We start from the raw sequence: 14,078 nt of genomic DNA, 5'->3' as shown, positions 1-14,078 counted from the left end.
TTGCTGGGAAGCTCCATTCAAATAATAAGTTATATTACAATTATAAAAGGAAATACTTTGTACAAGGGAATATTACGAACATATACATTAATAACATATACAGTATATACAGTATAAGATTTTTTTTTTTTTTTTTTGATAGTAGTTTAGATATAGTTTAATAGTAATTTGTGTGTGCCTCATTTTAATCAACTCTTATGCAGGTATACCTGTGTAACAGCTTCAGACATGATCTAGCCAATCAGAATGTATGCAGGACCATCCAGTGCACACCATCTGGATTAATTGCATGCATTACTATTAAAATAATACCCATAACATGCTCCTATTTCCCCCACGTGGTTCATTTGGTTGGTGAAGAAGATAGACTGGCAAGTGTACAGTCTTTCAAGGTTGTCTATGGACCGTCCTTTGATAATTACTGTGCTAGAATTTAGGAATCATGTCCTTTAAAGTGTCGGTGAGTGGGAAAACATACACAAAAGCAAAGCTTTATACTCATCACACTTGTACTGATTGTCACTTTAGGAGCTATTGTTTAGTGAACTATTTGGAGTCAAACTAGTTTCTTCCATTAATCATCACAATACAGAGTAGAATCAACAACTCTATATCGTCTTGACTAGCTATCTTTGTAATGCTCATAATGTCTTTTTCTCTGACCTTTAAACCATTAGGGACACCTGTACACAGTTGTTTCCTTATTTAGGTGTTGCAATTAGATGCCAAAGTGTGCCAAAGGAACAAGTTGGAACTTGAACCAGCACTTCTTGCATTTTTGTTTCGCTAGTCCAGCGGTTTCCCAGCACACTTGTTTGTTTTCTGAGACAATTTAAGAGATAAGTAGAGCCGACTTTATGCCCTTAAGAAGGTGATTAGTTGAGGAGCTTTTGTTTGTTGTTTGACAGAGAGAGAGACAGACAGACAGACAGACAGACAGAGAGACCACCCGGTCATTAGAGGTGAGCTTGCATTACCAAACTCACTGACCGGGGTGGGGGGTGTCTGTTGTCAGCCAGGTTACGACATGGGGTATTTTGTGTGTGTGTGTGTGTGTGTGTGTCTGTGCAGGTGTTTGCTAATGTGCGTTACAGAGACAAGAGACGGAGGGTTTACACAACGTGTTTGGACTGATGAGAAATTCCTAAGCACTTGTTGCTAAATGTGTGTGTCAGCTGAAATAGTGATAATTGCATTTCCCATGTTGTCTATTTAACATCTGGAATGCTCCATGAAAGTACAGATCTAGTAGAAGTATAGTAGTGCATCTTGGACACAGTGCACTTCAACTTTATTGATGGTTGCTGTTCCAACAAAAGTAAATTAAGGAAGACAGCTTCCCAAATAGGATATTCTTGCAACGAATGCCTGAAAATCAAGCCAACTACATAAATATTCTTTCCCCCTATAGCACACTTCTTTTACTGCTATTTATTTAATTGCAAACAAAGCATGGGTAAAATAAAGACTACTCTCTTAAGTCACTTAGTGTAAGTATCAGGATTGTCTTCACTTTGAACATTTTACATTCATATAATGCGACTAAAGCCTGATGTGACGACTCATTTTCCAAATGTCATGAACAACACAAGAAACAATGTTGTTGTGTCGCCTCAGAGGAAATTGTAATAAGCACCTGTCACCTGTAACTTTCCATCTGACAAGTTCAGATGATTTTAATGTGTAGCAGCAATAGAAAGTGTTTGCGTCGATATCAGCAGCTGCAAGTGTTTGATGACTTGATGACTTAAAGAAGTCGTGCTGTTCGTCTTCGTTGATGGGCCTGTTAATCTCCATAACCATCTTCATGATAGGGGAGACCCTGCTTTTGTGAATTCACTGGTGGTCTTTGTGGCTGATGAGGAATGTTTCTCTGGAGTGAGAGGAACATTTGTTTTCACTCATAACAGCCATAATAGGGTTTTTAGATTTGTTTTTAATGTGTGAACAGAAAAGCTGGAACATCTGTGGTGAGGAGTTGATGAATCACATGCTCTATAGTCTACTTTCTAGAATAAAAGGCATGGTAGAGGAGGACTTGGTGTGTTGATCAACATATAAAACTGATAGCTTGTTTGGTTTGGTTCAAAGCAGTCTGGATCTGTAAAACAAACCCAGTTGGATTGTGTTGCTCTACAGTTCATTTACTGAAATTAGGCCTGTGCTGATCGTCCAGCGGTGATTGAAGGGATGATTGATGATTATTTTTACCAATACGCCGATATTAAGGTGATTTTAACTAACTTACTTTCAGAACTAAGATGTCTTAAACATAATCTCTATAATCTACGCCCTATACTGTGCATTTAGAGATGTCTCTGGTGGAGCGGCATGTCCGCCCGCTAAGCCCCGTTAATCAGCACGAGTGACGAGTGTATTTTAAATCAGTTTGCCGTCTCTTTTCCGTGGACCTTTGCAACTCCGTTCTCCATATCCCTTCTCACCAAAACTTTGCTCTTCGCTCCATAAGAGTAGTTAAAGTTATGGATATTATTTGGACTGTGATATTAAATGTGAAAGTAATAAAAGGAACGTGACGCTGTGATATTGTCGCACCAAGCACAGACACACAGACTTTTAAAAGGGAGCCGTTGATTGAATGGAGGAGACATTGCTATTAGATCGAATTTTTAATGTTTAATTATGTTGAATAAAATGTTCACACTCTTCTATAAATGTTTATTTTCATAACCTTAACTGTATCGCTTGCAGAAAGCTTAAAGCTTATTTCAAAGCTCCGTCAGATGTCCTTCGCTGGCACCCATCTTTTACATCTATTAGCTGTTTAATATCCTCAGCCTCACCCTTGGCATCTAGGTAAAAGCCATAATATCTCCAAACACAGTATGTCACATTTTTCTTTGACGCTAAGGCTAAGTCGTCCATGCTGGCATTTCACTGGCGTGCTGTGACGTAACTCCCGCCACCCCCTGGCGCCCCATCTCGAATAATCACGATTGAACGATATGAAAATAGAAACGAGCGCCCAACCCTGACTGAAATACGTCGTCTGGAGTTCAATCTGATCCTCCGTGTGTTTAGGAGTTGGCCCGGGACCTCTACTCCTACACTGTCTGGACAAAAAGGATGACGCGGGAAGGTAGAAGAATGAAGGAATAGAGAAGTATTATGAGTTTGACAAGAATCTGAGAAATTTGAATTGAAAAAGGGAAGAGAAACCTGTGGTGGAGCTATTTATGAAAAGAGAGACAAAGATGGAAAGAGAAAGTTGACGGGGACGGGACGGCGGTGTTGGTCAGTCTCAGCTGTGCAGCATGTGATGGCTGAATGTGACAGCTGTTCTCTAACTGGGACACACACATCCACACAGACAGTGCACAGGCATGCTGGGCCTGGGACTCCAAGGCATCATAGGAAATACAATGGACCCTCTTGTCTGAAGTGAGAGAGAGAAAGAGAGAGAGAGAGAGCTGCGAGAGAAAACTTGCAAATAGGACAGAAAGAGGATGAGAGAGAGCACAGAAAGAAACATGGACGCGATAAGACGGAGAATGCAAAAAAGTATACAACAGCAATTTGTAGCTATAGCAGAGTAATAGTAGGGATAATCAGTGGCTTATTGCTGCACATAACTAGACAACTTCCTTCAATCCGTATCCTCTTTGTATCCGTGTAATCTGCAGCGTGCTGTCTCTTCACATTCCAGCCGCTTCCCCCCTGCTCCCCTGTGATTGGCTATCACCATGGCCACAAAGACTCACATTGCTATAGTGGCAGGAGACCATGAGATGGGAATGGGAATCTCAGAGCGTGTATTAGGGCGATTGTGCATTTATTTTTATTAGGGCTGTCAATCGATTCAAATAGTTGATAATTAAACAGCTGTCAGTGTGTCAGTGTGCTGATTTGACTATGGCCTGCCCCAAACTGCATGTGATTATCATAAAGTGAGCATGTCTGTAAAGGGGAGACTCTTAGGTACCCGATTTTCAATCTCATATCTTGAGGTCAGAGGTCAAAGAACCCCTTTGAAAATAACCATGCTAGCGTTTCCACGCCAAAATGTTGTGTAAGTTTGGATCGTTATTTAACCTCCTTCATGACAATCTAGTATGGCATGGTTGGTACCAATGGATTCCTTATGTTTTCATATGTTTCATATGATACCAGTATCTTCTCTCTAGTTTAAAACTGAGCCCGCTACGAGGTAAAAATCTCAAGTTGTGTTAATGCGTTACAGACCCTAATTTACATGATTTGGGGCACGTCCTGCGTTTTGCAGAATTGTGTGTGTGTGTTTGTGTGTCCTTGCATGCTTTATTCATCCATAATTATGCATTTTCTGCCTCTCTTTGCCTCTCTTAACTCCATGTGTGCTGCTTGAAATCTTCAAATTGAACTAATTAAATTCTCTTCCTGCTGTCTGTCTGTGTCTCTCTCTCTTTCTTTCTCACTGCTCCATTTACTTATCCATCCTCTTTGGTCGGACTTTGGGGGGTAAGAGATGGCAGCCGACCAAGCCTCGGAATAAAAGCTCTGTTAGTATCTTGGCTGACATTGTGGTGGACACATACACACAGACACACACACTCACACGCACACACACACTCCTGGCAGGTTTTACAACTCCTTGTATATTGCTGGGTCTGGTTTTTGGCAGGTAAGCTCAAGGACTCTCTGAAAGACCATTTAATAGACGAGGCCAAGCGTACACGCGCACACGAGCACTCCCCTATTCCCGCTGTTGTCTAAGACTTGTTTTGTATTCAGCCCAGCTGATGAGAGAAGGTGAGCGGCCAGACTGAAGTGCTTTACTGTTTTAGAGGATGGGCGTGAGGGGTGGCAGAGGTTCATATGCCTCAATACATCTTCCCAACAGCACTGCAGCTCTCCCCATGTACCCGACTACAGTAAATACTTGCGTGGAAGGGACAAAGAAAGAGTGTGCAGAGGCAACATCAGATTCCTGGGTTTACACAAAGACACAAACATCAACGGACATGAAGACATTTCCCTTTTTCACCAAGCGCTATCACTGCAGCAATGACGAGCATGTGGATATGTTGATCACAGAGGAGCAGGGAGGAAGTGGTTGGAATGTGCAGAGAGATTACACAGGAGGACACTGGCTTGGTTTTTTTTTCTTTAAATTACTTTTATTTGAATTCTGATGGGAATTGCAGTTTTAATCCACTGTTTCTCCCCCAGCGTCTGTTGTGGTTGGACGACTGTTAGCGAGTGCATTACAGCAAGAAGTGCTTTGTTTTTATCTTCAGGCGGTATGAAATATGACCCATTAGCTGACATGAAGCAACAATCAATACTGCTCATTACTAACCAGCTCTTTAAAGATTATCTGTCTTTTGTGGACATGTTTTTTGTCATTTAGTAAATTCATGTCTTTTCTTCAACTCATCTAGTGGAATCTAACCTGGTGGAATTAGCATTTGGCTTAAAAAACTGTCAGTTGAATACACATCCAGCTGCTGTGGTGAAATAAAACTCGTTGGTAAGGTGCTCTCTGAATATTTGATAATGAATATTTAGGCCATTAACTAAAACCTTCCCCCAACCAATGATTGTCAGATCATAGCTTAGCTGCTGTCAAGCTTTGGATTTATCCACATGTCAAAGTGGTGTGCATGGCACTGTAGTGAGACCAAAGGCTCGGTTATACTTTCGGTCGCACGGACATGAGCTGATGTGGAATCGTGACGAGGAAACGTTTCAATCTTTTATACTCCGTGCAGATTTCTCCTCATGGCAAACACACATTCAAGTATCAAGTATAATGTTGGCTTAAGAGTGATACTCTGCATCTAAAGAGTTTGGAGGGTGGCGTCTTTTCACTTAAAAGAAAAAAAAACACTTTAGCAAAGAATGGCACGAAACAGGAACTTGTTATCCAAGATAGCTTTACGTTTCAAGTGCATATTTAAGACTAGCTAGCTACAGCTGATAATCTGCTGGTGAACGATGCCATTTCAGTTGACAAAATCAGTAGCCACTGGTTAAAAATGAGAAGCCTGCTTTTGTTTACCTCAGTCTGAAATCGAGGACCCGTTGTCAAATATTACTTGAAATTTAGAATGGTAAATCTGCCAGCGTTATCACTGTTAACTGCATTATGTGCAGGATCGGAAAACTTCACAGGTATAGCAACAGTAACTAAGGGGCGGTGCTTACCAATCAGTTATTTGTGTTGATTTATTGTTTGCCTGATATACTGATGTTCTCCGTGGTGTCTTAGTTATTGTGTAGCAGTGAAAACATTTAGCTGAAGTTATTTGAGATGACAAGAGTGTTTCGTGAACCACGCCACCTGTTTCCCTCGCCTGGGAGTGTGTGTGTGTTTGTGTGTGAGAGAGTATTTAGATAGTGTTTCAGGAAGTGCATATTTGTGATTGAGAGTGTGTGTGTGTGTGTGTGTGTGTGTTATCTAAAGGCAGAGGTGGGTCAGGGCCACGTCAAGTTCAGCCCTCTCTACACCTCTTCCTGGTCCTCCACACTCACTCACTCACTGAGCTGATACAGCCACTGACAGAGAGAGGAAGATGAAGATGAGACACAGCCAGGGAAAAATGATAAAATAATATTGGGAAATTCTTTTTACAGTTCTACATCTGCAAAATAAAATAATAGAGGTGTAAATAACAGGTAATTAAGATAACCCTTTATTGATCCCTGGGGCAGAATTAGGTGTTACAACAGCACAAGTACAGTATAGGTACAAAAAGGATAGAGCAAGCATGAGATACAGTAAGTGTGTTATAGCTCTGCATTGTATAATAATAAGCATAATATAACAATAATAAGTCATAATATATCTCTAATGATAATAATGGTGAGCGTTAGAGTGACTGAAAAGGGCAAAAAACCCTGGAGCAACAGACGGAAAAAGCTCAGCACATAGCAGCCCGTCTTTACAAATGCGTTTAGAGATATGACATGAAGATGAAACAATATTTGAAGGTTTGAGCTCCTCAGGCCAGCTGCTCCACAGCCTGAGGGCTCAAAAAAATCCTCGACCTCCTGGTGGCCACTGGATATACTATAAAGACATGAGGTCTCAGGTGAAGAAGTTTGCCTCACTGTACTGCACCTTCGAGTTAGTTGTGTTTTTACTGCAGATGTTTGAATTTGAAGAAATGTTCATTCATTCATGTGTTTTGTAACCTTAAGAGGAAGCATCCGGAACAAACATAGCAAGACCAGAGACTTGTTGAGCTGAAGGGCAAACTGATTGCATCTTTCAGGGAAACAGACAGCTCAGTTAAATACAGATCATCTGCTTATTTTTGTCAAATAAGCTTACTGAACGAGTTTTTACTGCTGTCAGAAGAAGAAATTCACTTATGATAAAACCTTAGCCTTCAGGGGAAACGAGAAGAAGTGCTACTTCAACAAAGGCCATATATTTAATGGGTGACAGTAGTCATTTATGACCTTAATTGATCACAAAGGATGAGATGCCGTCAGGGTCCGTCAGGGTCCATCAGACTCAGCTCGGCAATTGACAGTGATGGATTGATCCGGCATTGTGCGTTCACTTCACGATGATTAATCAGGTCTAATGGTGGAGGAAGGACACATGCAGGTTGGAGTCATGTTGATATCACCAGCTGGGCTGGTGTTTTTAATGCTCTGTGTTGGTAATATCAATCCCCCTCATCAGTGGGTGATTCCAAAGAAGATCTTTACCTTTGTCTTTTATTACAGACAGACAGTCATATTGTAGTTATGTAGAGTGCAGGATACTCAGGCAGAGGGGAAACAGAATACATCAAGGAAGGTCTGGGAGACCCTTTGCAATTTGTTTTCATTGGACTGTGGGGATGTTTTGTTTGTGTGGGATTCATACATACAGCAAATCAACCCTTTGTCTGGGTTTGGGGGGGTGTTACTAGGTGTGGGGCAGGCACGAGTGGGAGTTAATATTATGTAATACACACAGTCACACACCTTTACATTCTTGTAATCAGGCTGTTCTCATACACTAGCTATGAAAAGTAATATACTGTAATTTGTATATATCCCAAAAAAATCAATTAGTTTGTAATCCACGTAATCGTGAACCAGGAAGTTAAAAGAGTGACAAAAGCTGCATAGGGACAAGGTCGGGATAGACCATGGATGTATTGAGAGAACTGGATACAGCGTTGGAGGCTGGGGCCCCGTTCATTCCTATGAAAGTTGCTCAGTGGCACATGATGCCAAAATTGCTCGACTTCCGACTGGAAAAGTACCTGGATTTTCCGCATCTATTTGGACCATGGAGCAGGCGCAGTAGTGTCCCCTCGGTCACATGGCTTGGTCACAACGTCACGGCTTACTAACTCTGTCTCCCAGCCCTCGCTCCAGGGCTTCTGGGTCTCATTCACATGAATGGAGGAAGGGAAATAACTCTGGAATTGCCCATTAGTGTATTTTACAACTTTTAGGACCTAATGATTTAAATAAGGACTATTCAAGTGTTCATATTGGGAGTTGATTCACCTCAAAAAAGAAATTATCTGCTGAGTTACAGACGTCTCTTTCCTAATGCAAGTCTATGGGGAAAAAAAAGCTTTTTGGGCCCAATGGAATCACGTGACGGTCACGGAAGTTGTAGTACCGCTGTCCGGCCTCTGGCATCAACGACCCGTGCTCTTCCTGGGGCCATGGGATGGATGGACTTTCATTCAGGAGACCGCTGTTCGTGTCCCGTGTGGAACCAGAATTTAAAGTTGATTTATTTGTCACGTAAGTTCCGTACTTAAGTAACGCCGCCTCTGTAGTTATTTTAACTGAAATTGCAACACCAGTGTTGTAAGGTGAGGAGCAGGAGGGCAAGGTGAAAGGTTATGCAGAGAAAGCATCACGCTGACAGGAAAGTATGCTGAAAAAATAAGGCAGACTTTTATTTTCAGTCTGAAAAAAAACCCATCAAACAAAGGAAAAAACAGAGAAGGAAAAATCCTCTGTCTTCAAACACACTGCTCACCACAGGTCTGGTGCTGCTCTTTGAGAGAAAACCTCTGCTTTCACGCATACTTATATAACCCGAGAGCCCGCCCTTCCAGTTCGAACTGGCCTACCAGGTGAGGACTACTGTCAGACTAGAGACACCTGAAGTAAGAACCTGGTCAATCAGCGCACACCTTAAACACACCTGGAGCCACTCAGTCCCCGTCAGTCAATTAACCACTCAACTACAGACCGAAGAAAACAAAGAAAACTGTGATCCACCCAACTTGGCTTAACCAAGCAGTAAGTGAGGAAGTTGGTGCTTCCTTACATACAGTCTTTGCCTAAATCTAACCAAGTTGTTTTCTGTGAAGACGGAACTAGATTAATGAATGCATAGTTTTAGATAGATAGTTGACTCTCTATGATAGGCCTACATACACAGTGTAGAATATTTTCTCTGATTCTTCTCGATATGTTTGAACGTACAATTGAATTTTCCATTAAAGAAATGTTAGAAAATGTTTGTTTATCTATGCTGTCAATTATAGTTCTTAGAAAGAAAGAATCGGCCAAGAAAACTGCAACCGGTGCGTCTCTAGGGGTTACCACCTCCACTAATCAATTTGGTGGGCGGTAAATATATGTGACCAGAGCACTTATTATATAGAGCATTTCAGATTTATAACGTGCATGCTCTCTGTATGTGTGTGAGCGTGAGTGTGTGAGAAAGACTGAAAGAGGTGAGTTTGTTTTTATGGCTTTTAAGGAGTGGATAAGTAAATACAGATTATCAGACCGTATTGTGCGTTGTGAAAGATGGGCGTAAACTGAACACACAGAGACGCTCACACAGCTACATGCACACATAGACACACACCCTTTTACATTCCCCACACCACCGTGGGGAGTGTGTCCGTGAGTAGGCGTATCTAGTATCTCAGACTACCCGATATGCAAGCGCTTTCCCGTGTGTGTGTGCGTGCGATATTAGGTTTCTACACAACAGGTGGGATAGACTTTGCGTCATCTGTGATTGGGTCAGATATCACGTTTTCTCCCTCAAGTCTGTCATTAACCCCCCCAAACCCCCACGCGATCCCTCCCAGTTACACACTCCCAGATAAAGTAGGCCTTGCAGTGCTCTCATTCGGGCCTGAAACAGATGTCCCCCCTGCCTTCTGAGTACCAAGGCAAATCTCTGTCATATCATGAAGCTGAGGAAGAGGGAAACTTTGTGGTCTTTAGAGCTTCAGACCATTGAACTTCAGCTGTTAAACACAAATTGCCCATATCCTCATAAAAAAGTTACTGTTTCCATAATTTGTATTTTCTTTTTCTTGTCACAATTCACTTCTTGATTATATAAATAAATGTCATGTTTCTAAGATTTTATCATTTTTAAACTGTAGGAGATTTAAGGCTTATTGTGGGCACATCCTGTCTTAGGGTAAATCTTTATGCTGTCAACTTCAGTAATGCAAATCTAACGAGCTTTGATTCATCCCATTAGATTGAATAGACGATATTTGTAACAGTTTTTATTGATTGTTTTTCTTCCTGTCTGCAGTCATGGCTGAGGAAGTACGGCTACCTGCCCCAGGCCAGCAGACAGATGTCCACCATGCGATCAGCTCAGATCCTGTCCAACGCAATCAGCGACATGCAGCGATTCTACGGTCTGGAGGTCACTGGACAGATGGACCCTCAAACCATCAGGTTAGCACGGATTAAAGAGGACCTATTATATGCTTTTGTGCTTTTTCCCCTCTCCTTTAGTGTAGTTTTTTGTGCATGTAAAAGGTCTGCAAAGTTACAAAGCCCAAAGGGAGTTACTCTCCCCAACAGAAACACTGCTCCTGAACTGCCTGAAACGCCTTGATTGAAGCCCCGCCTTTTTTTTCCGTAACGTCGTGATGTCACCAAGAAACACATTTGCACGATACCTGCCTAGCGACTAGTTTGGCACACCCTCAAAAAAGCTAGTTAAGAGCGGAGCAGGAGCGAAGTCCAAAGAGTTTGGTTTGGTCGACCAATCAGAACAGTGGGCTGACCAATCAGAGCAGGCTGGGCTCTTCTCTCCTCTTTTTGAACATTAAAGCATAAAAGGTCCTCTTTAACTATGATGTTTTTTTTATTTTATTTAGACTTACACCCACTCATAGCCCTCAAAACACTGTCCTGCCACTCATTTTGGGCCTCGAACTTTAGTTAAATTGTTAATTTTAAGTTTTGCAAACTTCCTGAATCCTGAGTAACTGCCACTGAGCAAGGCGCACATTATCCCCAGTTGCTGTAGAGGAACAGGATCAGTAGCCCGGCTGCACTCGGCAGCTCACAGGTACGCTTTAAATTAAACAACAGAAACCGTACACGGACATCAAGAGGAGGAAGTAGGTGTTTTAACGTCACGCTCCCCCTTCATCTCTTCTCTTGGGTGCTCCTTCCTTTCAACACACCCCAACCCACACACACACACACGTATCTCTTGCCTGCCGCTGACTCCTTTCAACTCCTTCAGTGCCATGAAGAGACCCCGCTGCGGTGTGCCTGACAAATTTGGAGGCCAGATCAAAACCAACGTGCGGCGGAAACGCTACGCCCTCACAGGACACAAATGGAGCAAGAGCCACCTCACTTACAGGTAACAAAAAGACTCTTGGTTTGTAAAGAAAATCTAACAAAGTCTTATGAGTTGGGATTGAAATGAATTCATTCTTTTTTTTATTTCTTTTGTTGCCTATGAATCCACAAAGGGATATGTTTTACTTGAAACTCACATGGGAAATGTGGGACCGGCCTTTGTAAGATTTCCCCTCTTTGTTCCCATAGCATCCAGAACTACACTCCCAAAATCGGAGAGTATAACTCATACGAAGCCATCCGTCGGGCGTTTACAGTCTGGCAGAAGGTGACCCCTTTGACCTTTGACGAAATCCCCTACCAGGAGATCAAATATGGACGCCGCAAGGAGCCCGACATCATGATCTTCTTCGCTTCGGGTTTCCATGGAGACAGCTCTCCCTTTGATGGGGAGGGAGGCTTCCTAGCTCATGCCTACTTCCCTGGACCTGGAATGGGTGGGGACACCCACTTTGACTCCGATGAACCGTGGACCATAGGGAACCAGAACGTACAAGGTAAACGGTTACTGTCAGTGTAATTCAGAATGTCTATTATATTGTGGATTTTAGGGACAGTGGTGATTTTACTTAGTGACAGAAAAATAATAGAAAGCATAAATAACAACTGGAAAGAAAATGATGTTCCAAACATACTAATCTACAACAAACACCCTACTAGGAGAGGTTTTTAGGACTGTAAAAAAGCAACACCGTCTTATGTGGCAGCGTCAGGTGGGTGGATGTTTTGCTGCACTAGTTGAGTTGGTGTGTCTGTGTTTATGCGTGCGCAGCTGCACACAGGCAGATTGCTGCCTGTGTTATGAAGCTTTTTTCTCGAGGGCAGATGGAGTCATTACTTAGCTTTCAGGTAGAAATGAGGATTTCGGGGTTATTAGGTCCTCGATCATTTCAGCTGATGAGCAGCTTGCAGCGCTGTGTCATGTCGTACAGGTCGTAATGGATCTGTATAATAGATTGCAAACAGCTGTCCCCATTGCTTTCCCGCCACACATAACTAGAGTTGGCATGGCTCGGCTAGCTACATCATCTCTCATTTGTCAGGCTGAGGCCCGCTACTCCATTTACCTCTGTAAAAGTTCAAAGTCGACACTCGGTGACGTCACACAGCCCCGACTGCTGCTCCTCTTTATGTTGCTAAGAACTTGTTCAAGCTGCACCACACACATGCAAGATATTTGTGCTTCTGGAGACTTCAGTTTGCTGAAATCATTATCTAAACCTGTCAATGCTTCATGCTTAACCTTTACACTTTCACTTAGATGAACCCAAAACTCAATTACAACTTGCGTCTAGGAGTAATCATACGCAGAAGTGAGGATTGAGAAAATATCTTAATTTTTCAGAACCTCAAAAAGTCTTCAAAGTTCCTCTTTATGCTGTCTGTGCACCCATTAACCCTGCTGACATGAGAGGGATATTTTGGTGCCACAATGGGCTTTCTTCCCCTGTTATCTACACAGCAGACACAGACAGACAGCTAAACTTTGTGTATGTGTGTGTATCTGTGTGATCAGCTGTGTGTGGGATGTGTAGCAGGACAGATCACAGGGATGGCGGTGGAATGCCACAGTAAGTGTGGGAGTGTGTTCCACTCGGGGGAAGTCTTTAGACTGGTCCCTTTGTTGCACCACGCTACTCACACAGCTCAAAAGCAAAGACGAACCAAATTACCATCCTGACTGACTTTAGTTAGACACACATCTAATTAGCTGAACCTTTCACAGCTGCAGTTCATTTAACTCCAGCGTTTGGACTGCCTTCCAGTCGGACTATTGCTGAGATGTATCCCCTACCCTTTGTGAAATATGAATTTTGTCATTGTTTTTCAGCTGGCAAAACTCATGCAGATTGATCCACCAATTGGATGTTGGAGTGACAGTGTAAATAATACAGTCAAGAGTATCTTTTCTGGTACACAGCATTCAGAGCTGAAACAACAAGTTTCAAATTAAGCTTAATTTATTTCATTGTTTAAGGTGGTTAGCAATCAAGATGCCAAACAATCTATGGTTCTAGCTTGTCAAGTATTAAGATTTGCTGCTTATAAAGTCCCAGTGAAATCAAATATTTTAGCGGTGTACAATTACAAGAGGGATTTAAATTAAAATCCTTCGCATTTGATTGGAAAGTGTACGGGCTTCTGTGGCTCCACACACACACCTCACTTGTCGCTAAAAGATGCAAATTAATTGATGGATGGATGTCATGATATTATTGGTTGAACTGGTTGGTACTAGCTTACGTAAGCACGCGTCATATTTTGTTTTACAGGAAGAAAAGATGATTGATTTTGATATAAAAATACAAAGAAATAGTGTGCAATAGTGAAAATGTGCATATATTGTTCTGTAGGTGCACAATATGACCGGGGATGTGACCTAAAAGGTTTAAAAAGGCATTTTTCATTTCATCTTGACTCTAAATATGTTAAGGTTTTACACTGTTACTGTTAGTAAACTATCTGAAAATATCAATATCAAATATCTAGATTTGTGACAGAATTAAGATAATAATGAAAATATTGAC

General features: G+C 42.0%; 1 protein-coding gene across 1 annotated transcript in view; it reads left to right on the top strand.

Moving 5' to 3' along the window:
- mmp15b (matrix metallopeptidase 15b) overlaps window positions 1-14,078 on the top strand; it is a 31,197-nt gene that overhangs the window by 1,156 nt on the left and 15,963 nt on the right. Inside the window, exons 2-4 of the mRNA XM_074660337.1 lie at window positions 10,478-10,626; window positions 11,429-11,551; window positions 11,740-12,047. Coding sequence (XP_074516438.1) covers window positions 10,478-10,626; window positions 11,429-11,551; window positions 11,740-12,047 — 580 coding nt within the window. The remainder of the gene's footprint in view (window positions 1-10,477; window positions 10,627-11,428; window positions 11,552-11,739; window positions 12,048-14,078) is intronic.

Source organism: Sebastes fasciatus, chromosome 2 (assembly GCF_043250625.1).
Source record: "Sebastes fasciatus isolate fSebFas1 chromosome 2, fSebFas1.pri, whole genome shotgun sequence".
In the NCBI taxonomy this organism is placed as follows: Eukaryota; Metazoa; Chordata; class Actinopteri; order Perciformes; family Sebastidae; genus Sebastes; species Sebastes fasciatus.
The sequence above is the reverse complement of the archived record's forward strand: the minus strand, read 5'-3'. Positions and strand labels throughout refer to the sequence as shown.